This window comes from Chiloscyllium plagiosum, unplaced genomic scaffold (genome assembly GCF_037043375.1).
Source record: "Chiloscyllium plagiosum isolate Xiang-an unplaced genomic scaffold, Cpla_swu_hap1 HiC_scaffold_31, whole genome shotgun sequence".
Classification (NCBI taxonomy): domain Eukaryota; kingdom Metazoa; phylum Chordata; class Chondrichthyes; order Orectolobiformes; family Hemiscylliidae; genus Chiloscyllium; species Chiloscyllium plagiosum.
In genome coordinates this window covers 5,228,039-5,250,273 of record NW_028270169.1, presented here as the reverse complement: position 1 = coordinate 5,250,273, position 22,235 = coordinate 5,228,039, and the positions used below count along the sequence as shown (strand labels likewise).

The window sequence follows — 22,235 nt, the reverse complement described above, 5'->3', positions numbered from 1 at the left end:
TCCAGTGTGTGAAGGATGTGTCCTGTGTGTAAAGGAGGTGTCCTGTGTGTTAAGCGGTGTCCTGTGTGTGAAGGAGGTGTCCTGTGTGTGAGGGGCTTGTTCTGTGTGTGAGGGAGGTGTCCTGTGTGTGAAGGGGGTGTTCTGTGTGTAAGGGGTTGTCCTGTATTTGACTGAGGTGTCCTGTATGTGAAGGGGGCGTCATGTGTGTGAAGGCGGTGTCCTGTGTGTGAAGGGGGTGTCCTGTGTGCAAAGGAGTTGTCCTGTGTGTGAGGGAGGTGTCCTGTGTCTAAAGGAGGTGTCCTGAGTGTGAGGGAGGTGTCCTGTGTGTAAATGAGGTGTCCTGTGTGTGAGGGATGTGTCCTGTGTGTGAAGGGGGCGTCATGTGTGTGAAGGTGGTGTCCTGTGTGTGAAGGAGGTGTCCTGTGTGTTCAGGGGGTGTCCTGTGTTGAAGGAGGTGTCCTGTGTGTGAAAGGGATGTCCTGTGTTTGAGGGAGGTGTCCTGTGTGTGAAGGGGGTTGTACTGTGTGTGAAGGAGGTGTCCTGTGTATGAGGGAGGTGTCCTGTGTGTTCAGGGTGTGTCCTGTGCGTGAAGGAGGTGTCCTGTGTGTTCAGGGGGTGTCCTGCGTTGAAGGAGGTGTCCTGTGTGTGAAAGGGATGTCCTGTGTTTGAGGGAGGTGTCCTGTGTGTGAAGGGGGTGTCCTGTGTGTGAAGGAGGTGTCCTGTGTATGAGGGAGGTGTCCTGTGTGTTCAGGATGTGTCCTGTGTGTGAAGGAAGTGTCCTGTGTGTTAAGGGGGTATCCTGCGTTTGAAGGAGGTGTCCTGTGTGTGAAGGAGGTGTCCTGTGTGTAAAGATGGTGTCCTGTGTGTGAAGGGGGTGTCCTGTGTGTGAAGGAGGTGTCTTGTGTGTAAAGGAGATGTCCTGTGTGTTAAGCAGTGTCCTGTGTGTGAAGGAGGTGTCCTGTGTGTGAGGGAGATAAACTGTGTGTGAAGGGGTGTCCTGTGTGTGAAGGGCTTGTCCTGTGTGTGAGGGAGGTGTCCTGTGTGTGAAGGAGGTGTCCTGTGTGTGAAAGGGGTGTCCTGTGTGCGAAGGGGTTGTCCTGTGTGTGAGGGAGGTGTCCTGTGTGTAAAGGAGGTGTCCTGTGTGTGAGGGAGGTGTCCTGTGTGTAAATGAGGCGTCCTGTGTGTGAGGGAGGTGTCCTGTGTGTGAAGGGGGTATCCTGTGTGCGAGGGGAGTGTCCTTTGTGTGATGTAGGTGTCCCGTGTGTGTGAAGGGGGAGTCATGTGTGTGAAGGTGGTGTCCTGTGTGTGAAGGAGGTGTCCTGTGTGTGAAGAGGGTGTCCTGTGTGCGAAGGGGGTGTCCTGTGTGTTAAGGGGGTATCCTGCGTTTGAAGGAGGTGTCCTGTGTGTGAAGGAGGTGTCCTGTGTGTAAAGGTGGCGTCCTGTGTGTGAAGGGCGTGTCCTGTGTGTGAAGGAGGTGTCCTGTGTGTAAAGGAGGTGTCCTGTGTGTTAAGTGGTGTCCTGTGTGTGAAGGAGGTGTCCTGTGTGTGAGGGAGATAAACTGTATGTGAAGGGGTGTCCTGTGTGTGAAGGGCTTGTCCTGTGTGTGAGGGAGGTGTCCTGTGTGTGAAGGGGGTGTCCTGTGTGTGAAGGGGGTGTCCTGTGTGTGAAGGAGGTGTCCTGTGTGTAAAGGAGATGTCCTGTGTGTTAAGCAGTGTCCTGTGTGTGAGGGAGATAAACTGTGTGTGAAGGGGTGTCCTGTGTGTGAAGGGCTTGTCCTGTGTGTGAGGGAGGTGTCCTGTGTGTGAAGGGGGTGTTCTGTGTGTGAAGGGGTTGCCCTGTATGTGACTGAGGTGTCCTGTATGTGAAGGGGCGTCATGTGTGTGAAGGGGGTGTCCTGTGTGTGAAGGGGGTGTCCTGTGTGCGAAGGGGTTGTCCTGTGTGTGAGGGAGGTGTCCTGTGTGTAAAGGAGGTGTCCTGTGTGTGAGGGAGGTGTCCTGTGTGTAAATGAGGCGTCCTGTGTGTGAGGGAGGTGTCCTGTGTGTGAAGGGGGTATCCTGTGTGTGAGGGGGGTGTCCTTTGTGTGATGTAGGTGTCCCGTGTGTGTGAAGGGGGAGTCATGTGTGTGAAGGTGGTGTCCTGTGTGTGAAGGAGGTGTCCTGTGTGTGAAGAGGGTGTCCTGTGTGCGAAGGGGGTGTCCTGTGTGTTAAGGGGGTATCCTGCGTTTGAAGGAGGTGTCCTGTGTGTGAAGGAGGTGTCCTGTGTGTAAAGGAGGTGTCCTGTGTGTTAAGCGGTGTCCTGTGTGTGAAGGAGGTGTCCTGTGTGTGAGGGAGATAAACTGTATGTGAAGGGGTGTCCTGTGTGTGAAGGGCTTGTCCTGTGTGTGAGGGAGGTGTCCTGTGTGTGAGGGAGGTGTCCTGTGTGTGAGGGAGATAAACTGTATGTGAAAGGGTGTCCTGTGTGTGAAGGGCTTGTCCTGTGTGTGAGGGAGGTGTCCTGTGTGTGAAGGGTGTGTTCTGTGTGTGAATGGGTTGTCCTGTATGTGACTGAGGTGTCCTGTATGTGAAGAGGGTATCCTGTGTGCGAGGGGGGTGTCCTTTGTGAGATGTAGGTGTCCCGTGTGTGGGAAGGGGGCGTCATGTGTGTGAAGGTGGTGTCCTGTGTGTGAAGGAGGTGTCCTGTGTGTGAAGGGGGTGTCCTGTGTGCGAAGGGGTTGTCCTGTGTTTGAGGGATGTGTATTGTATGTGAGGGAGGTATCCTGTGTGTTAAGGGGGTGTCCAGCATGTGAAGGATGCGTCCTGTGTGTTAAGGTGGTGTCCTGTGTGTTAAGGGGTTGTCCTGTGTGCGAGGGGGGTGTCCTTTGTGTGATGTAGGTGTCCTGTGTGTGAGGGAGTTGTTCCGTGTGTGAAGGGGGTGACCTGTGTGTGAAGGTGGTGTCCTGTGCGTGAAGGAGGCGTCCTGTGTGTTCAGGGGGTGTCCTGTGTGTTCAGGGGTTGTCCTGTGTGTGAGGGAGGTGTCCTGTGTGTTCAAGGGGTGTCCTGTGTTTGATGGAGGTGTCCTATGTGTAAAGGAGGTGTCCTGTGTGTGAAGGAGGTGTCTTGTGTGTGAAGGGGTTGTCCCGTGTGTGAAGGAGGTGTCCTGTGTGTGAGGGAGGGGTGTGTGTGTGAAGGGGGTATCCTGTGTTTGAAGGCAGTTTCCTGTGTGTGAAGAATGTGTCCTGTGTGTGAGGGAGGTGTGTGTGTGTGAAGGGGGCGTACGGTATATGAAGGGGGTGTCCTGTGTGTGAGGGATGTGACCTGTGTGTTAAGGGGGTGTATTGTGTGTGAAGGAGGTGTCCTGTGTGTGAAGGAGGTGTCCTGTGTGTGAAGGAAGTGTCCTGTGTGTAAAGGTGGCGTCCTGTGTGTGAAGGGCGTGTCCTGTGTGTGAAGGAGGTGTCCTGTGTGTAAAGGAGGTGTCCTGTGTGTTAAGCGGTGTCCTGTGTGTGAAGGAGGTGTCCTGTGTGTGAGGGAGATAAACTGTGTGTGAAAGGGTGTCCTGTGTGTGAAGGGCGTGTCCTGTGCGTGAAGGAGGCGTCCTGTGTGTTCAGGGGGTGTCCTGTGTGTTCAGGGGTTGTCCTGTGTGTAAGGGAGGTGTCCTGTGTGTTCAAGGGGTGTCCTGTGTTTGATGGAGGTGTCCTATGTGTAAAGGAGGTGTCCTGTGTGTGAAGGAGGTGTCTTGTGTGTGAAGGGGTTGTCCCGTGTGTGAAGGAGGTGTCCTGTGTGTGAGGGAGGGGTGTGTGTGTGAAGGGGGTATCCTGTGTTTGAAGGCAGTTTCCTGTGTGTGAAGAATGTGTCCTGTGTGTGAGGGAGGTGTGTGTGTGTAAATGAGGCGTCCTGTGTGTGAAGGGGGTATCCTGTGTGCGAGGGGAGTGTCCTTTGTGTGATGTAGGTGTCCCGTGTGTGTGAAGGGGGAGTCATGTGTGTGAAGGTGGTGTCCTGTGTGTGAAGGAGGTGTCCTGTGTGTGAAGAGGGTGTCCTGTGTGCGAAGGGGGTGTCCTGTGTGTTAAGGGGGTATCCTGCGTTTGAAGGAGGTGTCCTGTGTGTGAAGGAGGTGTCCTGTGTGTAAAGGTGGCGTCCTGTGTGTGAAGGGCGTGTCCTGTGTGTGAAGGAGGTGTCCTGTGTGTAAAGGAGGTGTCCTGTGTGTTAAGTGGTGTCCTGTGTGTGAAGGAGGTGTCCTGTGTGTGAGGGAGATAAACTGTATGTGAAGGGGTGTCCTGTGTGTGAAGGGCTTGTCCTGTGTGTGAGGGAGGTGTCCTGTGTGTGAAGGGGGTGTCCTGTGTGTGAAGGGGGTGTCCTGTGTGTGAAGGAGGTGTCCTGTGTGTAAAGGAGATGTCCTGTGTGTTAAGCAGTGTCCTGTGTGTGAGGGAGATAAACTGTGTGTGAAGGGGTGTCCTGTGTGTGAAGGGCTTGTCCTGTGTGTGAGGGAGGTGTCCTGTGTGTGAAGGGGGTGTTCTGTGTGTGAAGGGGTTGCCCTGTATGTGACTGAGGTGTCCTGTATGTGAAGGGGCGTCATGTGTGTGAAGGGGGTGTCCTGTGTGTGGAGGGGGTGTCCTGTGTGCGAAGGGGTTGTCCTGTGTGTGAGGGAGGTGTCCTGTGTGTAAAGGAGGTGTCCTGTGTGTGAGGGAGGTGTCCTGTGTGTAAATGAGGCGTCCTGTGTGTGAGGGAGGTGTCCTGTGTGTGAAGGGGGTATCCTGTGTGTGAGGGGGGTGTCCTTTGTGTGATGTAGGTGTCCCGTGTGTGTGAAGGGGGAGTCATGTGTGTGAAGGTGGTGTCCTGTGTGTGAAGGAGGTGTCCTGTGTGTGAAAGGGTGTCCTGTGTGCGAAGGGGGTGTCCTGTGTGTTAAGGGGGTATCCTGCGTTTGAAGGAGGTGTCCTGTGTGTGAAGGAGGTGTCCTGTGTGTAAAGGAGGTGTCCTGTGTGTTAAGCGGTGTCCTGTGTGTGAAGGAGGTGTCCTGTGTGTGAGGGAGATAAACTGTATGTGAAGGGGTGTCCTGTGTGTGAAGGGCTTGTCCTGTGTGTGAGGGAGGTGTCCTGTGTGTGAGGGAGGTGTCCTGTGTGTGAAGGGTGTGTTCTGTGTGTGAATGGGTTGTCCTGTATGTGACTGAGGTGTCCTGTATGTGAAGAGGGTATCCTGTGTGCGAGGGGGGTGTCCTTTGTGAGATGTAGGTGTCCCGTGTGTGGGAAGGGGGCGTCATGTGTGTGAAGGTGGTGTCCTGTGTGTGAAGGAGGTGTCCTGTGTGTGAAGGGGGTGTCCTGTGTGCGAAGGGGTTGTCCTGTGTTTGAGGGATGTGTATTGTATGTGAGGGAGGTATCCTGTGTGTTAAGGGGGTGTCCAGCATGTGAAGGATGCGTCCTGTGTGTTAAGGTGGTGTCCTGTGTGTTAAGGGGTTGTCCTGTGTGCGAGGGGGGTGTCCTTTGTGTGATGTAGGTGTCCTGTGTGTGAGGGAGTTGTTCCGTGTGTGAAGGGGGTGACCTGTGTGTGAAGGTGGTGTCCTGTGCGTGAAGGAGGCGTCCTGTGTGTTCAGGGGGTGTCCTGTGTGTTCAGGGGTTGTCCTGTGTGTGAGGGAGGTGTCCTGTGTGTTCAAGGGGTGTCCTGTGTTTGATGGAGGTGTCCTATGTGTAAAGGAGGTGTCCTGTGTGTGAAGGAGGTGTCTTGTGTGTGAAGGGGTTGTCCCGTGTGTGAAGGAGGTGTCCTGTGTGTAAAGGTGGCGTCCTGTGTGTGAAGGGCGTGTCCTGTGTGTGAAGGAGGTGTCCTGTGTGTAAAGGAGGTGTCCTGTGTGTTAAGTGGTGTCCTGTGTGTGAAGGAGGTGTCCTGTGTGTGAGGGAGATAAACTGTATGTGAAGGGGTGTCCTGTGTGTGAAGGGCTTGTCCTGTGTGTGAGGGAGGTGTCCTGTGTGTGAAGGGGGTGTCCTGTGTGTGAAGGGGGTGTCCTGTGTGTGAAGGAGGTGTCCTGTGTGTAAAGGAGATGTCCTGTGTGTTAAGCAGTGTCCTGTGTGTGAGGGAGATAAACTGTGTGTGAAGGGGTGTCCTGTGTGTGAAGGGCTTGTCCTGTGTGTGAGGGAGGTGTCCTGTGTGTGAAGGGGGTGTTCTGTGTGTGAAGGGGTTGCCCTGTATGTGACTGAGGTGTCCTGTATGTGAAGGGGCGTCATGTGTGTGAAGGGGGTGTCCTGTGTGTGGAGGGGGTGTCCTGTGTGCGAAGGGGTTGTCCTGTGTGTGAGGGAGGTGTCCTGTGTGTAAAGGAGGTGTCCTGTGTGTGAGGGAGGTGTCCTGTGTGTAAATGAGGCGTCCTGTGTGTGAGGGAGGTGTCCTGTGTGTGAAGGGGGTATCCTGTGTGTGAGGGGGGTGTCCTTTGTGTGATGTAGGTGTCCCGTGTGTGTGAAGGGGGAGTCATGTGTGTGAAGGTGGTGTCCTGTGTGTGAAGGAGGTGTCCTGTGTGTGAAAGGGTGTCCTGTGTGCGAAGGGGGTGTCCTGTGTGTTAAGGGGGTATCCTGCGTTTGAAGGAGGTGTCCTGTGTGTGAAGGAGGTGTCCTGTGTGTAAAGGAGGTGTCCTGTGTGTTAAACGGTGTCCTGTGTGTGAAGGAGGTGTCCTGTGTGTGAGGGAGATAAACTGTATGTGAAGGGGTGTCCTGTGTGTGAAGGGCTTGTCCTGTGTGTGAGGGAGGTGTCCTGTGTGTGAGGGAGGTGTCCTGTGTGTGAGGGAGATAAACTGTGTGTGAAAGGGTGTCCTGTGTGTGAAGGGCTTGTCCTGTGTGTGAGGGAGGTGTCCTGTGTGTGAAGGGTGTGTCCTGTGTGTGAATGGGTTGTCCTGTATGTGACTGAGGTGTCCTGTGTGTGAAGAGGGTATCCTGTGTGCGAGGGGGGTGTCCTTTGTGAGATGTAGGTGTCCCGTGTGTGGGAAGGGGGCGTCATGTGTGTGAAGGTGGTGTCCTGTGTGTGAAGGAGGTGTCCTGTGTGTGAAGGGGGTGTCCTGTGTGCGAAGGGGTTGTCCTGTGTTTGAGGGATGTGTATTGTATGTGAGGGAGGTATCCTGTGTGTTAAGGGGGTGTCCAGCATGTGAAGGATGCGTCCTGTGTGTTAAGGTGGTGTCCTGTGTGTTAAGGGGTTGTCCTGTGTGCGAGGGGGGTGTCCTTTGTGTGATGTAGGTGTCCTGTGTGTGAGGGAGTTGTTCCGTGTGTGAAGGGGGTGACCTGTGTGTGAAGGTGGTGTCCTGTGCGTGAAGGAGGCGTCCTGTGTGTTCAGGGGGTGTCCTGTGTGTTCAGGGGTTGTCCTGTGTGTGAGGGAGGTGTCCTGTGTGTTCAAGGGGTGTCCTGTGTTTGATGGAGGTGTCCTATGTGTAAAGGAGGTGTCCTGTGTGTGAAGGAGGTGTCTTGTGTGTGAAGGGGTTGTCCCGTGTGTGAAGGAGGTGTCCTGTGTGTGAGGGAGGGGTGTGTGTGTGAAGGGGGTATCCTGTGTTTGAAGGCAGTTTCCTGTGTGTGAAGAATGTGTCCTGTGTGTGAGGGAGGTGTGTGTGTGTGAAGGGGGCGTACGGTATATGAAGGGGGTGTCCTGTGTGTGAGGGATGTGACCTGTGTGTTAAGGGGGTGTATTGTGTGTGAAGGAGGTGTCCTGTGTGTGAAGGAGGTGTCCTGTGTGTGAAGGAAGTGTCCTGTGTGTAAAGGTGGCGTCCTGTGTGTGAAGGGCGTGTCCTGTGTGTGAAGGTGGCGTCCTGTGTGTGAAGGGCGTGTCCTGTGTGTAAAGGAGGTGTCCTGTGTGTTAAGCGGTGTCCTGTGTGTGAGGGAGATAAACTGTGTGTGAAGGGGTGTCCTGTGTGTGAAGGGCTTGTCCTGTGTGTGAGGGAGGTGTCCTGTGTGTGAAGGGGTGTCCTGTGTGTGAAGGGCTTGTCCTGTGTGTGAGGGAGGTGTCCTGTGTGTGAAGGGGGTGTTCTGTGTGTGAAGGGGTTGTCCTGTATGTGACTGAGGTGTCCTGTATGTGAAGGGGCGTCATGTGTGTGAAGGGGGTGTCCTGTGTGTGAAGGGGGTGTCCTGTGTGCGAAGGGGTTGTCCTGTGTGTGAGGGAGGTGTCCTGTGTGTAAAGGAGGTGTCCTGTGTGTGAGGGAGGTGTCCTGTGTGTAAATGAGGCGTCCTGTGTGTGAGGGAGGTGTCCTGTGTGTGAAGGGGGTATCCTGTGTGCGAGGGGGGTGTCCTTTGTGTGATGTAGGTGTCCCGTGTGTGTGAAGGGGGAGTCATGTGTGTGAAGGTGGTGTCCTGTGTGTGAAGGAGGTGTCCTGTGTGTGAAGAGGGTGTCCTGTGTGCGAAGGGGGTGTCCTGTGTGTTAAGGGGGTATCCTGCGTTTGAAGGAGGTGTCCTGTGTGTGAAGGAGGTGTCCTGTGTGTAAAGGTGGCGTCCTGTGTGTGAAGGGCGTGTCCTGTGTGTGAAGGAGGTGTCCTGTGTGTAAAGGAGGTGTCCTGTGTGTTAAGCGGTGTCCTGTGTGTGAAGGAGGTGTCCTGTGTGTGAGGGAGATAAACTGTATGTGAAGGGGTGTCCTGTGTGTGAAGGGCTTGTCCTGTATGTGAGGGAGGTGTCCTGTGTGTGAGGGAGGTGTCCTGTGTGTGAGGGAGATAAACTGTGTGTGAAAGTGTGTCCTGTGTGTGAAGGGCTTGTCCTGTGTGTGAGGGAGGTGTCCTGTGTGTGAAGGGTGTGTTCTGTGAGTGAATGGGTTGTCCTGTATGTGACTGAGGTGTCCTGTATGTGAAGAGGGTATCCTGTGTGCGAGGGGGGTGTCCTTTGTGAGATGTAGGTGTCCCGTGTGTGTGAAGGGGGCGTCATGTGTGTGAAGGTGGTGTCCTGTGTGTGAAGGAGGTGTCCTGTGTGTGAAGGGGGTGTCCTGTGTGCGAAGGGGTTGTCCTGTGTTTGAGGGATGTGTACTGTATGTGAGGGAGGTATCCTGTGTGTTAAGGGGGTGTCCAGCATGTGAAGGATGCGTCCTGTGTGTTAAGGTGGTGTCCTGTGTGTTAAGGGGTTGTCCTGTGTGCGAGGGGGGTGTCCTTTGTGTGATGTAGGTGTCCTGTGTGTGAGGGAGTTGTTCTGTGTGTGAAGGGGGTGACCTGTGTGTGAAGGTGGTGTCCTGTGCGTGAAGGAGGCGTCCTGTGTGTTCAGGGGGTGTCCTGTGTGTTCAGGGGTTGTCCTGTGTGTGAGGGAGGTGTCCTGTGTGTTCAAGGGGTGTCCTGTGTTTGATGGAGGTGTCCTATGTGTAAAGGAGGTGTCCTGTGTGTGAAGGAGGTGTCTTGTGTGTGAAGGGGTTGTCCCGTGTGTGAAGGAGGTGTCCTGTGTGTGAGGGAGGGGTGTGTGTGTGAAGGGGGTATCCTGTGTTTGAAGGCAGTTTCCTGTGTGTGAAGAATGTGTCCTGTGTGTGAGGGAGGTGTGTGTGTGTGAAGGGGGCGTACGGTATATGAAGGGGGTGTCCTGTGTGTGAGGGATGTGACCTGTGTGTTAAGGGGGTGTATTGTGTGTGAAGGAGGTGTCCTGTGTGTGAAGGAGGTGTCCTGTGTGTAAAGGTGGCGTCCTGTGTGTGAAGGGCGTGTCCTGTGTGTGAAGGAGGTGTCCTGTGTGTAAAGGAGGTGTCCTGTGTGTTAAGCGGTGTCCTGTGTGTGAAGGAGGTGTCCTGTGTGTGAGGGAGATAAACTGTGTGTGAAAGGGTGTCCTGTGTGTGAAGGGCTTGTCCTGTGTGTGAGGGAGGTGTCCTGTGTGTGAAGGGTGTGTTCTGTGTGTGAATGGGTTGTCCTGTATGTGACTGAGGTGTCCTGTATGTGAAGAGGGTATCCTGTGTGCGAGGGGAGTGTCCTTTGTGAGATGTAGGTGTCCCGTGTGTGTGAAGGGGGCGTCATGTGTGTGAAGGTGGTGTCCTGTGTGTGAAGGAGGTGTCCTGTGTGTGAAGGGGGTGTCCTGTGTGCGAAGGGGTTGTCCTGTGTTTGAGGGATGTGTCCTGTATGTGAGGGAGGTATCCTGTGTGTTAAGGGGGTGTCCAGCATGTGAAGGATGCGTCCTGTGTGTTAAGGTGGTGTCCTGTGTGTTAAGGGGGTGTCCTGTGTGCGAGGGGGTGTCCTTTGTGTGATGTAGGTGTCCTGTGTGTGAGGGAGTTGTTCTGTGTGTGAAGGGGGTGACCTGTGTGTGAAGGTGGTGTCCTGTGCGTGAAGGAGGCGTCCTGTGTGTTCAGGGGTTGTCCTGTGTGTGAGGGAGGTGTCCTGTGTGTGAGGGAGGTGTCCTGTGTGTTCAAGGGGTGTCCTGTGTTTGATGGAGGTGTCCTATGTGTAAAGGAGGTGTCTTGTGTGTGAAGGGGTTGTCCCGTGTGTGAAGGAGGTGTCCTGTGTGTGAGGGAGGGGTGTGTGTGTGAAGGGGGTATCCTGTGTTTGAAGGCAGTTTCCTGTGTGTGAAGAATGTGTCCTGTGTGTGAGGGAGGTGTGTGTGTGTGAAGGGGGCGTACGGTATATGAAGGGGGTGTCCTGTGTGTGAGGGATGTGACCTGTGTGTTAAGGGGGTGTATTGTGTGTGAAGGAGGTGCCTGGTGTGTGAGGGAGGTGTCCTCTGTGTGACGAATGTGTCCTGTGTGTTCAGGGGGTGTCCTGTGTGTGAGGGAGGTGTCCTGTGTGTTTAGGAGGTATCCTGTGTGTTTAGGATGTGACCTGTGTGTGAGGGAGGTGTGTGTTTGTGAAGGGGGTGTCCTGTGTGTTAAGGGGGTATCCTGCATTTGAAGGAGGTGTCCTGTGTGTGAAGGAGGTGTCCTGTGTGTAAAGGTGGTGTCCTGTGTTTAAAGGAGGTGTCCTGTGTGTGAAGGGCATGTCCTGTGTGTGAGGGAGGTGTCCTGTGTGTGAAGGTGGTGTCCTGTGTTTAAAGGAGGTGTCCTGTGTGTGAAGGGGGTGTCCTGTGTGTGAAAGAGGTGTCCTGTGTGTGAGGGAGGTGTGTGTGTGTGAAGGGGGTATCCTGTGTGTGAAGGGAATGTCCTGTGTGTGAAGGAGGTGCCCGGTGTGTGAGGGTGGTGTCCTGTGTGTTAAGAGGGTGTCCTGTGTGTGAAGGAGGTGCCCTGTGTGTGAAGGAGGTGTCTTGTGTGTGAGGTGGGTGTCCTGTGTGTGAGGGAGGTGTCCTGTGTGTGAAGGAGGTGTCCTGTGTTTAAAGGAGGTGTCATGTGAGTTCAGGGGGGTGTCATGTGTGTGAGGGAGGTGTCCGGTGTGTGAAGTAGGTGTCCTGTGTGTGAGGGGGGTGTCCTGTGTATTAAGGGGGTGTCCTGTGTGTGAAGGAGGTGTCCAGTGTTTGAGGGAGGTGTCGTGTGTGTGAGGGAGGTGTGTGTGTGAAGAGGGTGGCTTGTGTGTAAAGGTGGTGTCCTGTGTGGGAAGGGGGCGTCATGTGTGTGAAGGCGGTGTCCTGTGTGTGAAGGAGGTGTCCTGTGTGTGAAGGGGGTGTCCTGTGTGTGAGGGAGGGGTCCTGTGTGTAAAGGAGGTGTCCTGTGTGTGAGGGGCGTGACCTGTGTGGGAAGGGGGCGTCCTGTGTGTGAAGGGGGTATCCTTTGTGTGAAGGGAATGTCCTGTGTGTGAAGGTGGGCTCCCGTGTGTGAGGGAGGGGTCTTGTATGTTAAAAGGGGTGGTCCTGTGTATAAAGGTTGTGTTCTGTGTGTGAAGGTGGTGTCCTATGTGTGAGGTAAGTGTCCTGTATCTGAGGGAGGTGTCCTGTGTATGAAGGGGGTGTCCTGTGTGTGAGGGAGGTGTCCTGTTTTCGAAGGAGGTGTCCTGTGTGTGAGGAGGGTGTCCTGTGTGTGAAGGAGATGTCCTGTGTGTGCGGGAGGTGTCCTGTGTGTAAAGGAGGTGTCCTGTGTGTGAAACGGGTGTCCTGTGTGTGAGGGAGGTGTCCTGTGTGTGCGGGAGGTGTGTGTGTGAAGGGGGCGTTATGTGTGTTAAAGGGATGTCCTGTGTGTAAGGGAGGTGTCCTGTGTGTTAAGAGGGTGTCCTGTGTGTGAGCAAAGTGTCCTGTACCTGAGGAAGGTGTTCTGTGTGTGAGGGAGGTATCCTGTGTGTGAGGGAGGTGTCCTGTGTGTGAGGGAGGTATCCTGTGTGTGAGGGAGGTGTCCTGTGTGAGAAGGGGGTGTCCCGTGTTTGAAGGAAGTGCCCTATATGTGAAGCGGGTGTCCTGTGTGTAAGGGTGGTGTCCTTTGTGTGAAGGTGGTGTCCTATGTGTGAAGGAGGTATCCTGTGTGTGAAGGAGGTATCCTGTGTGTGAAGGGGGTGTCCTGTATGTGAGGGAGATGTCCTGTGTGTAAAGGAGATATCCTGTGTGTGAGGGAGGTGTGTGTGTGTGAAGGTGGTGTCCTGTATGTGAAGTGGGTGTCCTGTGTGTGAAGGGGGTGTCCTGTGTGTGAGGGAGGTGTCCTGTGTGTGAAGGTGGCGTCATGTGTGTGAGTGCGGTGTCCTGTGTGTGAAGGGGGTGTCCTATGTGTGAGGGAGGTGTCCTGTGTGTAAAGGAGGTGTCCTTTGTGTGAAGTAGGTGTCCTGTGCGTGAAGGGGGTATCCTGTGTGTGAGGGAGGTGTACTGTGTGTGAAGGGGGTCTCCAGTGTGAGGGAGGGATATTGTATGTGAAGGGGCTGTCCTGTGTGTAAAGGTTGTGTTCTGTGTATGAAGGAGGTGTCCTGTGTGTGAGGGAGGTGTCCTGTGTGTGAAAGGGGTGTCCTGTGTGTGTGGGAGGTGTGTGTGTGTGTGAAGGGGGCGTTATGTGTGTTAAGGGGGTGTCCTGTGTGTGAGGAAAGTGTCCTGTACCTGAGGAAGGTGTCCTGTGTGTGAGGGAGGTATCCTGTGTGTGAGGGAGGTATCCTGTGTGTGAGGGAGGTGTCCTGTGTGAGAAGGGGTTGCCCCGTGTTTGAAGGAAGTGGCCTATATGTGAAGCGGGTGTCCTGTGTGTTAAGGGGTTGTCCTGTGTGTGAGGAAAGTGTCCTGTACCTGAGGAAGGTGTCCTGTGTGTGAGGGAGGTATCCTGTGTGTGAGGGACGTGTCCTGTATCTGAGGGAGGTGTCCTGTGTGTGAAGGAGGTATCCTGTGTGTGAAGGTGGCGTCCTGTTTGTGAGGGAGGTGTCCTGTGTGTGAGGGATTTGTCCTGTGTGTGAGGGAGGTGTCCTGTGTGTGAAGGAGGTGTCCTGTGTGTGAGGGACGTGACCTGTGTGTGAAGGGGGTTTCCTGTGTGTGAAGTCGGTGTCCTGTGTGTGAAGGGGGTATCCTGTGTGTGAGGGAGGTGTCCTGTGTGTGAAGGGGGTCTCCTGTGTGTGAGGGAGGGATATTGTATGGGAAGGGGCTGTCCTGTGTGTAAAGGCTGTGTTCTGTGTATGAAGGAAGTGTCCTGTGTGTGAGGGAGTTGTTCTGTGTGTGAAGGCGGTGTCCTGTGTTTGAAAGAGGTGTCCTGTGTGTGAAGGGGGTGTCCTGTGTGTGACTGAGGTGTCCTGTGTGTGAAGCGGGCGTCATGTGTGTGAAGGTGGTATCCTGTGTGTGAAGGAGGTGTCCTGTGTGTGAAAGGCGTGTCCTGTGTGCAAAGGGGTTGTCCTGTGTGTGAGGGAGGTGTGTGTGTGTGAAGGGGGTGTTCTGTGTGTGAAGGGGGTGTCCTGTTTCTGAAGGAGGTGTCCTGTGTGTGAGGGAGGTGTCCTGTGTGTGAGGGAGGTGTCCTGTGTGTGAAGGCGGTGTCCTGTTTCTGAAGGCGGTGTCCTGTGTGTGAGGGAGGTGTCCTGTGTGTGAAGGAGGTGTCCTGTGTGTGAAGGGGGTGTCCTGTTTCTGAAGGCGGTGTCCTGTGTGTGAGGGAGGTGTCCTGTGTGTGAAGGAGGTGTCCTGTGTGTGAAGGGGGTGTCCTGTTTCTGAAGGCGGTGTCCTGTGTGTGAGGGAGGTGTCCTGTGTGTGAAGGAGGTGTCCTGTGTGTGAAGGGGGTGTTCTGTGTGTGAAGGGGGTGACCTGTGTGTGAGGCAGGTGTCCTGTGTGTGAAGGGGTTGTCATGTGTGTGAAGGCAGTGTCCTGTGTGTGAAGGAGGTGTCCTGTGTGTGAAGGGGGTGCCCTGTCTGTGAGGGAGTGTCCTGTGTGTGAGGGAGGTGTGTGTGTGTGAAGGGGGGCGTTATGTGTGTTAAGGGGGTGTCCTGTGTGTGAGGAAAGTGTCCTGTACCTGAGGAAGGTGTCCTGTGTGTGAGGGAGGTATCCTGTGTGTGAGGGAGGTATCCTGTGTGTGAGGGAGGTATCCTGTGTGTGAGGGAGGTGTCCTGTGTGAGAAGGGGGTGTCCCGTGTTTGAAGGAAGTGCCCTATATGTGAAGCGGGTGTCCTGTGTGTAAGGGTGGTGTCCTTTGTGTGAAGGTGGTGTCCTATGTCTGAGGGACGTGTCCTGTATCTGAGGGAGGTGTCCTGTGTGTGAGGGAGGTGTCCTGTATCTGAGGGAGGTGTCCTGTGTGTGAGGGAGGTGTCCTGTATCTGAGGGAGGTGTCCTGTGTGTGAGGGAGGTGTCCTGTATCTGAGGGAGGTGTCCTGTGTGTGAAGGAGGTATCCTCTGTGTGAAGGTGGTGTCCTGTGTGTGAGGGGTTTGTCCTGTGTGTGAAGGAGATGTCCTGTGTGTAAAGGAGGTGTCCTGTGTGTGAGGGAGGTGTGTGTGTGTGAAGGGGGTGTCCTGTGTGTGAGGGAGATGTCCTGTGTGTAAAGGAGGTGTCCTGTGTGTGAGGGAGATGTGTGTGTGTGTGAAGGGGGTGTCCTGTGTATGAAGTGGGTGTCCTGTGTGTAAAGGTTGTGTTCTGTGTATGAAGGAGGTGTCCAGTGTGTGAGGGAGGTGTGTTGTGTGTGAAGGAGGTGACCTCTGTGTGAAGTGGGTGTCCTTTGTGTGAAGGTGTCCTGTGTGTGAAGTGGGTGTCCTGTGTGTAAAGGAGGTGTCCTGTGTGTGAAGGGGGTGTCCTGTGTGTGAGGGAGTTGCCATCATGTGATGTTCTTTTTTTTTGATGTGACTGTCTGATTGGTAGAATAATCACGCGGGTTTTATACCTGGGAGAGTGAGTGAGTGAGAGGCGGGGGAGCAGGTGTCTATGTACAGATGATGTGTAGAGAGATGTCTGTATATTACAGCAGATTCAGACTATTCCACTATTCCAACAAGCCACATCACACTGCAGCACAGGCGAACTTCGGAAAACAGAGGAGAACCACCTATACAACGTATTCAAGAAGAACGGATACTCAAAAAATACAGTGCGCAGATTCCTCAAGAACAAACCACGACAAGCAGACAGCACACAGCCAGAAACCCGAACCACCTTACCATACATCAAAGAAGTTTCAGAAATGACAGCCAGACTACTAAGACCCCTCGGAATCCTAGTAGCACACAAACCCACCAACACTCTCAAACAAAAACTAACAAACTTAAGAGACCCAGTACATCCCATGGACAAAACCAACGTCATCTACAAAATTCCATGCAAGGACTGCCACAAACACAACGTAGGACAAACAGGAAGAAAGTTAGCCACCAGGATACACGAACACCAGCTAGCCACAAAAAGACACGACCCTCTCTCCCTCATAGCCCTACACACGGAGGGAAAAAAAACCACCATTTCGACTGGGACAACACATCTATCCTAGGACAGGCTAAGCAAAGACATGCCAGAGAATTCCTAGAGGCCTGGCACTCCAACCACAACACCATAAACAAACACATAGATCTAGATACCATCTATCAACCCCTCCGAAAACGAACAGGAAATGACATCACCACAAACCCCAGGAACCCCATCCAAGAGAAAGATATAAATAGAAAGCAGGAGACAACAGCTTCACTTCACTTGGAGGTTGCCACTGATGATGATACCTAGCCAGGTAATGAAACGTCTGGATATCAAACCTACAGATCAGTGAGCAAACCTACACTCTAAGTATTCAGACTGACTCGCAAGTTTCCTTTTATTCATTCACGGGATGTGGGATTCTCTGGCCGGGCCTGCATTTATACACATCCCTAATTACCCAGAGGGCAGTTAAGAGTCAACCACATTGCTGTGGCTCTGAGTCACATGTCGGCCAGACCAGGTAAGGATGGCAGATTCCTTCCCTGAAGGACATTAATGAACCAGATGAATTTTTCTCGACAATCAGTTATGGATTCATGGTTGACATCATTAGGTCGTTAATTCCGGGTTTTTTGTCAGAATTCCAATTCCACCATCTGTGGAATTTGAACCCAGGTCCTGAGGTTATCGGCCTGGGATTCTGGGTTACTAGTCCCGGGGGACGATATTACTGCCGCCCAGGTAGTCGACCACAGATTTACTGAGACCTGTCCCCTTAAAGATTCATGACCACATACAGTTGCTGAGAACCAGAGGGATTTTAATTGGAAAGATTCAGCCAAAGAGACAGGGAGGAGGTGGGGATTGAGATGAGTTGTTGTTATCTGGGTAGTGCCTGTACCCCAGTCTGCCTGTCTCTCAGTGTCTGCCCCACACCGTGCCTGTCTCTCAGTGTGTCTGCTCCACACTGTGCCTGTCTCTCAGTGTGCCTGTACCCCAGTCTGCCTGTCTCTCAGTGTCTGCCCCACACCGTGCCTGTCTCTCAGTGTGTCTGCTCCACACTGTGCCTGTCTCTCAGTGTCTGCCCCACACCGTGCCTGTCTCTCAGTGTGTCTGCCCCACACTGTGCCTGTCTCTCAGTGTGAAGGCAGTTTCAAAACAGAGTTCGAGAAATCTGTATGACAGAAACGGAGCCGGAGGGGAGAGGGAGAATAGTGAGGTCGCTCTTACAAAGAGCTAGGAGATGAGTGATGGGCTGAATGGGGTCATCCAGTACTATCTAATTCGATGATATTAATGTAGACAATCTCATCAATCTCATCACCTTTGATTCCCATTTTATAATGCAGCTTTTTGCCCTGTTACTGACACTAATAGCTGGTCTTCCCTATCCCAGGATTTTGTTTCTCCTCAGCTGTTGGCTCTTGAATACAAGGAACTCGTCAAACCCACCCCTCGTTTCCGCAGGAAGGAATACATTTCCCTATGAGGAAACCGCAGACTGAGCTCAGGGTGTGGGCAACATAGAGAGTGCTGTGCTGATCAGTAACCTGACTCAGAGATTACACAAGTGAGCCCAGAGAGTGGTACAGATCCCCAGGACTGAACAGCAACTCCCCCTGGGAATGGCTATGGGACCCCTATTCATCCTGGTTAGTCTATACGCTCTGGTCTGGACCTCTCACAGTCAGCAACTTCACCCGAATGGAACGAATGTTTGTTCATCAGCAAGGTAATCACTTCACTCTGTTTGTGTTGTTCGATTTCTTGCCATAACTGCACCCTCCTCTCTCAACATACTGTGATTCCCAGAAACTCTTCAGTCTATTCTCTTTATGCATCTTGATTTACCATCAGTATCTCTGCTTTTATCTCTTTATCATGAATGGACTTGATCTGTTTGTCTCTTTGACCCACTGTGCCTCTCTTTGTCTCTCTATGTCTCTGCTTCTCTTATTCAGTCTCTCTTTGTGTCTGTCCCACACCGTGCTGTCTCTCAGTGTGCCTGTACCCCAGTCTGCCTGTCTCTCAGTGTCTGTCCAACACCATGCCTGTCTCTCAGTGTGCCTGTACCCCAGTCTGCCTGTCTCTCAGTGTCTGTCCCACACCATGCCTGTCTCTCAGTGTGCCTGTACCCCAGTCTGCCTGTCTCTCAGTGTCTGTCCCACACCATGCCTGTCTCTCAGTGTGCCTGTACCCCAGTCTGCCTGTCTCTCAGTGTTCTGTCCAACACCATGCCTGTCTCTCTGTGTGCCTGTACCCCAGTCTGCCTGTCTCTCAGTGTCTGTCCAACACCATGCCTGTCTCTCTGTGTGCCTGTACCCCAGTCTGCCTGTCTCTCAGTATGTCTGCCCCACACCATGCTTGTCTCTCAGTGTGCCTGTACCCCAGTCTGCCTGTCTTTCAGTGTCTGTCCAACACCATGCCTGTCTCTCTGTGTGCCTGTACCCCAGTCTGCCTGTCTCTCAGTATGTCTGCCCCACACCATGCTTGTCTCTCAGTGTGCCAGTACCCCAGTCTGCCTGTCTCTCAGTGTCTGTCCCACACCATGCCTGTCCTTTCGTTTTCCTGTTTCTTACTCTGCCTTTACATCAGCCCATCCCTGAGGGAGAGAGCCTGGCTCTCTCTGCCATTTCTCCAGCCATAGGCCGTGAGCTGCCTTTGTCGGGTTGTCTGGGGTGGTTTGTTGTCCTCAGTTCCTGAGGGAGTTGTGTTTGTGACCCACGCAGAACAGGAGTGTTTTGTGTTGAAGGTGTAATCTAAAGGCAGACATGTTCTGTCTCTCTCTCTATCTGCCTCTGTTAAAACTGATGGCTAACTGGGCAAAACTGAGGCACTGAGAGAGCAGAAGTGGGAGAGGTGAATTATGAAAAAACTTTAAAAACTGCTATCACGATTAGACTATTGATCCAGAAACCTAGGTCATTTTCTGGAGAGCTGGGCTCAAATCCCACAATGGCAGATGGTGGAATTGGAATTTAATAAACATTTGGAATGAAGAGTCTCATGGTGACCATGAATCCATTGTTGATTGTCAGAAAACCCCACCTGGCTCATTATTGTCCTTTTGGGAAGGAGTCTGCCATCCTTAGCTGAAAATGTGTTGCTGGAAAAGTGCAGCAGGTCAGGCAGCATCCAGGGAACAGGAGAATCGACGTTTCGGGCATGAGCCCTTCTTCAGGAATGAGGAAAGTATGTCCAGCAGGCTAAGATAAAAGGTAGGGAGGAGGGACTTGGAGGAGGGGCGTTGGGAATGCAATAGGTGGAAGGAGGTTAAGGTGAGGGTGATAGGCCGGAGTGGGGGTGGGGGCGGAGAGGTCAGGAAGAAGATTGCAGGTTAGGAAGGTGGTGCTGAGTTCAAGGGTTGGGACTGAGACAAGGTGGGGGGAGGGGAAATGAGGAAACTGGAGAAATCTGAGTTCATCCCTTGTGATTGGAGGGTTCCTAGGCAGAAGATGAGACACTCTTCCTCCAACCGTCATGTTGCCATGGTCTGGCGATGGAGGAGTCCAAGGACCTGCATGTCCTTGGTGGAGTGGGAGGGGGAGTTGAAGTGTTGAGCCACGGGGCGGTTGGGTTGGTTGGTCCGGGTGTCCCAGAGGTGTTCCCTGAAACGTTCCGCAAGTAGGCGGCCTGTCTCCCCAATATAGAGGAGGCCACATCGGGTGCAGCGGATGCAGTAAATGATGTGTGTGGAGGTGCAGGTGAATTTGTGCCATCCTTACCTGGTCTGGCCTACATGTGACTCCAGACCTACAGCAATGTGGTTGACTCTTAACTGACCTCCTGGGCAATTAGGGATGGGCAATAAATGCTGGGCCCAGCCAGTGATGCCCACGTAGAATCATACAGCATGGAAACAGATCCTTTGGAACAACTCGTGCCAAACGCTGCCTTCACTATCCTATTTACCTGCGACTTCACTTTCAAGGAGCTATGAACCTGCACTCCAAGGTCTTTTTGCTCACTGCACTCCCCAGGATTCTACCATTAAGGTGCTAAGATTTACAGCACCTCATATTTATCTAAACTAAACTCCATCTGTCACTCCTCAGCCCATTGGCCCATCTGATCAAGATCCTGTTGTAATCTGAGGTAACCTCCTTCGCTGTCCACTAATCCTCCAATTTTTGTATCATCTTATTATGTTCACATCCAAAACATTTTTTTTCCATTCATTCATGGGAGGTGAGCAGCACTGGCTCAGCCCAATACATATTGCCCAGAGGGCAATTAGGGGTCAACCACATTGCTGTGGGTCTGGAGTCACATGTAGGCCAGACCAGGTAAGGATGGCAGATTCCTTCTCTACAGGGCATTAGAGACCCAGGTGGATTTTTCCAACAATCAACAACAGATTTGTGGTCATCATTAGACTCTTAATTCCATACAGAGAAAGTGAGGGCTGCAGATGCTGGAGATCAGAGCTGAAAATGTGTTGCTGGAAAAGCGCAGCAGGTCAGGCAGCATCCAGGGAACAGGAGAATCGACGTTTCGGGCATAAGCCCTTCTTCTGGATTCCTGAAGAAGGGCTTATGCCGAAACGTCGATTCTCCTGCTCCTTTGATGCTGCCTGACCTGCTGCGCTTTTCCAGCAACACATTTTCAGCTCTTAATTCCATACGTTTATTGAACTCAAACTCCATATTTGCTGTGGTGGGATTTGAACCCAGGTCCCCAGAACATTATCTGGGTCTCTAGAATAACAGTCCAGTGATAATTCCACTAGGCCATCACCTCTCCATGATAATAATGACAAAAGGCAGTGGACCCAGCACCGATCCTTGTGGCACTCCACTGGTCACAGGCCTCCAGTCTGAAAAACAACCCTCCACCACCACCCTCTGTCTTCTACCTTCAGGCCAATTTTGTATCCGATTGGCTAGTTCCCCTGGGATCCGATGTGATCTAACCTTGCTAACCAGTCTTCTCTGTGGGACCTTTCAATGCTTTGCGGAAGTCCATATAGACAATGTCCATCACCCTGCCTTCATCAACCCTCTTCATCACTTTTTCAAAAAAGCATTCCTGTGACTGAATAAAAAAGCCTATTATCCTGTTTCTATTCAATTTGCTAACATTTACCGTGAATCAGATTGTGTGTGTAATTGCTCCACTCACACAGAACCGATAAATCTCCAATCTGTTTGCATTCAACATATGTGTCCACCCCACCCTATAGATATCCACCCCACCCCACTGTATAGATATCCACCCCACACTAACCTATAGATATCCACCCCATCCCACCCTATAGAAATTCCAACCCCACCCTATAGAAACTAATCTCACTCTAAAGAATCTAACCACATCCTATAAAAATTGAACCCCCAGCCTAGAGATGTACAATACAACTGTATAACTATAGCAACTTATACAGTCATGGAGTCACAGACGTGTACAGCACAGAAACAGACCCTTCGGTTCAACCCGTCCATGCCTACCAGATATCCCAACCCAATCTAGTCCCACCTCCCAGCACCCGGCCCATATCCCTCCAAAACCTTCCTATTCATATACCCATCCAAATGCCTCCTAAATGTTATAATTGTACCAGCCTCCACCACATCCTCTGGCAGCTCATTCCATACACGTACCACCCTCTGCGTGAAAAAGTTGCCCCTTAGGTCTCTTTTATATCTTTCCCCTCTCACCTTAAACCTATGCCCCTCTAGTTCTGGACTCCCCGACCCCAGGGAAAAGACTTTGTCTATTTACCCTATCAATGCCCCTCACAATTTTGTAAACCTCTATAAGGTCACCCCTCAGCCTCTGACGGTCCAGGGAAAACAGCCCCAGCCTGTTCAGCCTCTCCCTGTAGCTCAGATCCTCTAACCCTGGCAACATCCTAGTGAGTAAAATCAGGGCGCATGGTATTGGGGGCAAAGTACTAGATTGGATTGAAAGTTGGTTGGCTGATAGGAAACAAGGGGTAGTGATAAACAGCTCCATTTCGGAATGGCAGGCAGTGACCAGTGGGGTACCGCAGGGATCAGTGCTGGGACCGCAGCTTTTTACAATATATATTAATGATATAGAAAATGGTATTAATAGTAACATTAGCAAAATTGCTTATGATACAAAGCTGGGTGGCAGGGTGAAATGTGATGAGGATGTTAGGAGATTACAGGGTGACCTGGACAAGTTAGGTGAGTGGGCAGATGCATGGCAGATGCAGTTTAATGTGGATAAATGTATGGTTATCCACTTTGGTGGCAAGAACAGGAAGGCAGATTACTACCTCAATTGAATCAATTTAGGTAAAGGGGCAGTACAGAGAGATCTGGGTGTTCTTGTACACCAGTCAATGAAGGTAAGCATGCAGGTGGAGCAGGTAGTGAAGAAGGCTAATGGCATGCTGGCCTTCATAACAAGAGGGATTGAGTATAGAAGCAAAGAGGTGTTTCTGCAACTGTACAGGGCCCTGGTGAGACCACACCTGGAGTACTGTGTGCAGTTCTGGTCTCCAAATTTGAGGAAAGACATTCTGGCTATTGAGGGAGTGCAGCGTAGGTTCACGAGGTCAATTCCTGGAATGGCGGGATTACCTTACACTGAAAGACTGAAGCGACTGGGCTTGTATACCCTTGAGTTTCGAAGACTGAGAGGGGATCTGATTGAGACGTATAAGATTATTAAAGGATTGGACACTCTGGCAGCAGGA

The 22,235-nt window shown here is 52.5% G+C and overlaps 1 protein-coding gene across 1 annotated transcript in view; it reads left to right on the top strand.

The window, feature by feature from the left end:
- The first annotated feature begins 15,707 nt into the window (after window positions 1-15,707).
- The window catches only part of scarf1 (scavenger receptor class F, member 1), an 84,053-nt gene continuing 77,525 nt past the window's right edge, over window positions 15,708-22,235 (top strand). Inside the window, 2 exon segments of the mRNA XM_087977147.1 lie at window positions 15,708-16,091; window positions 16,968-17,303. Of these exon segments, the coding sequence (XP_087833273.1) occupies window positions 17,197-17,303 (107 nt within the window). The 5' untranslated portion in view covers window positions 15,708-16,091; window positions 16,968-17,196.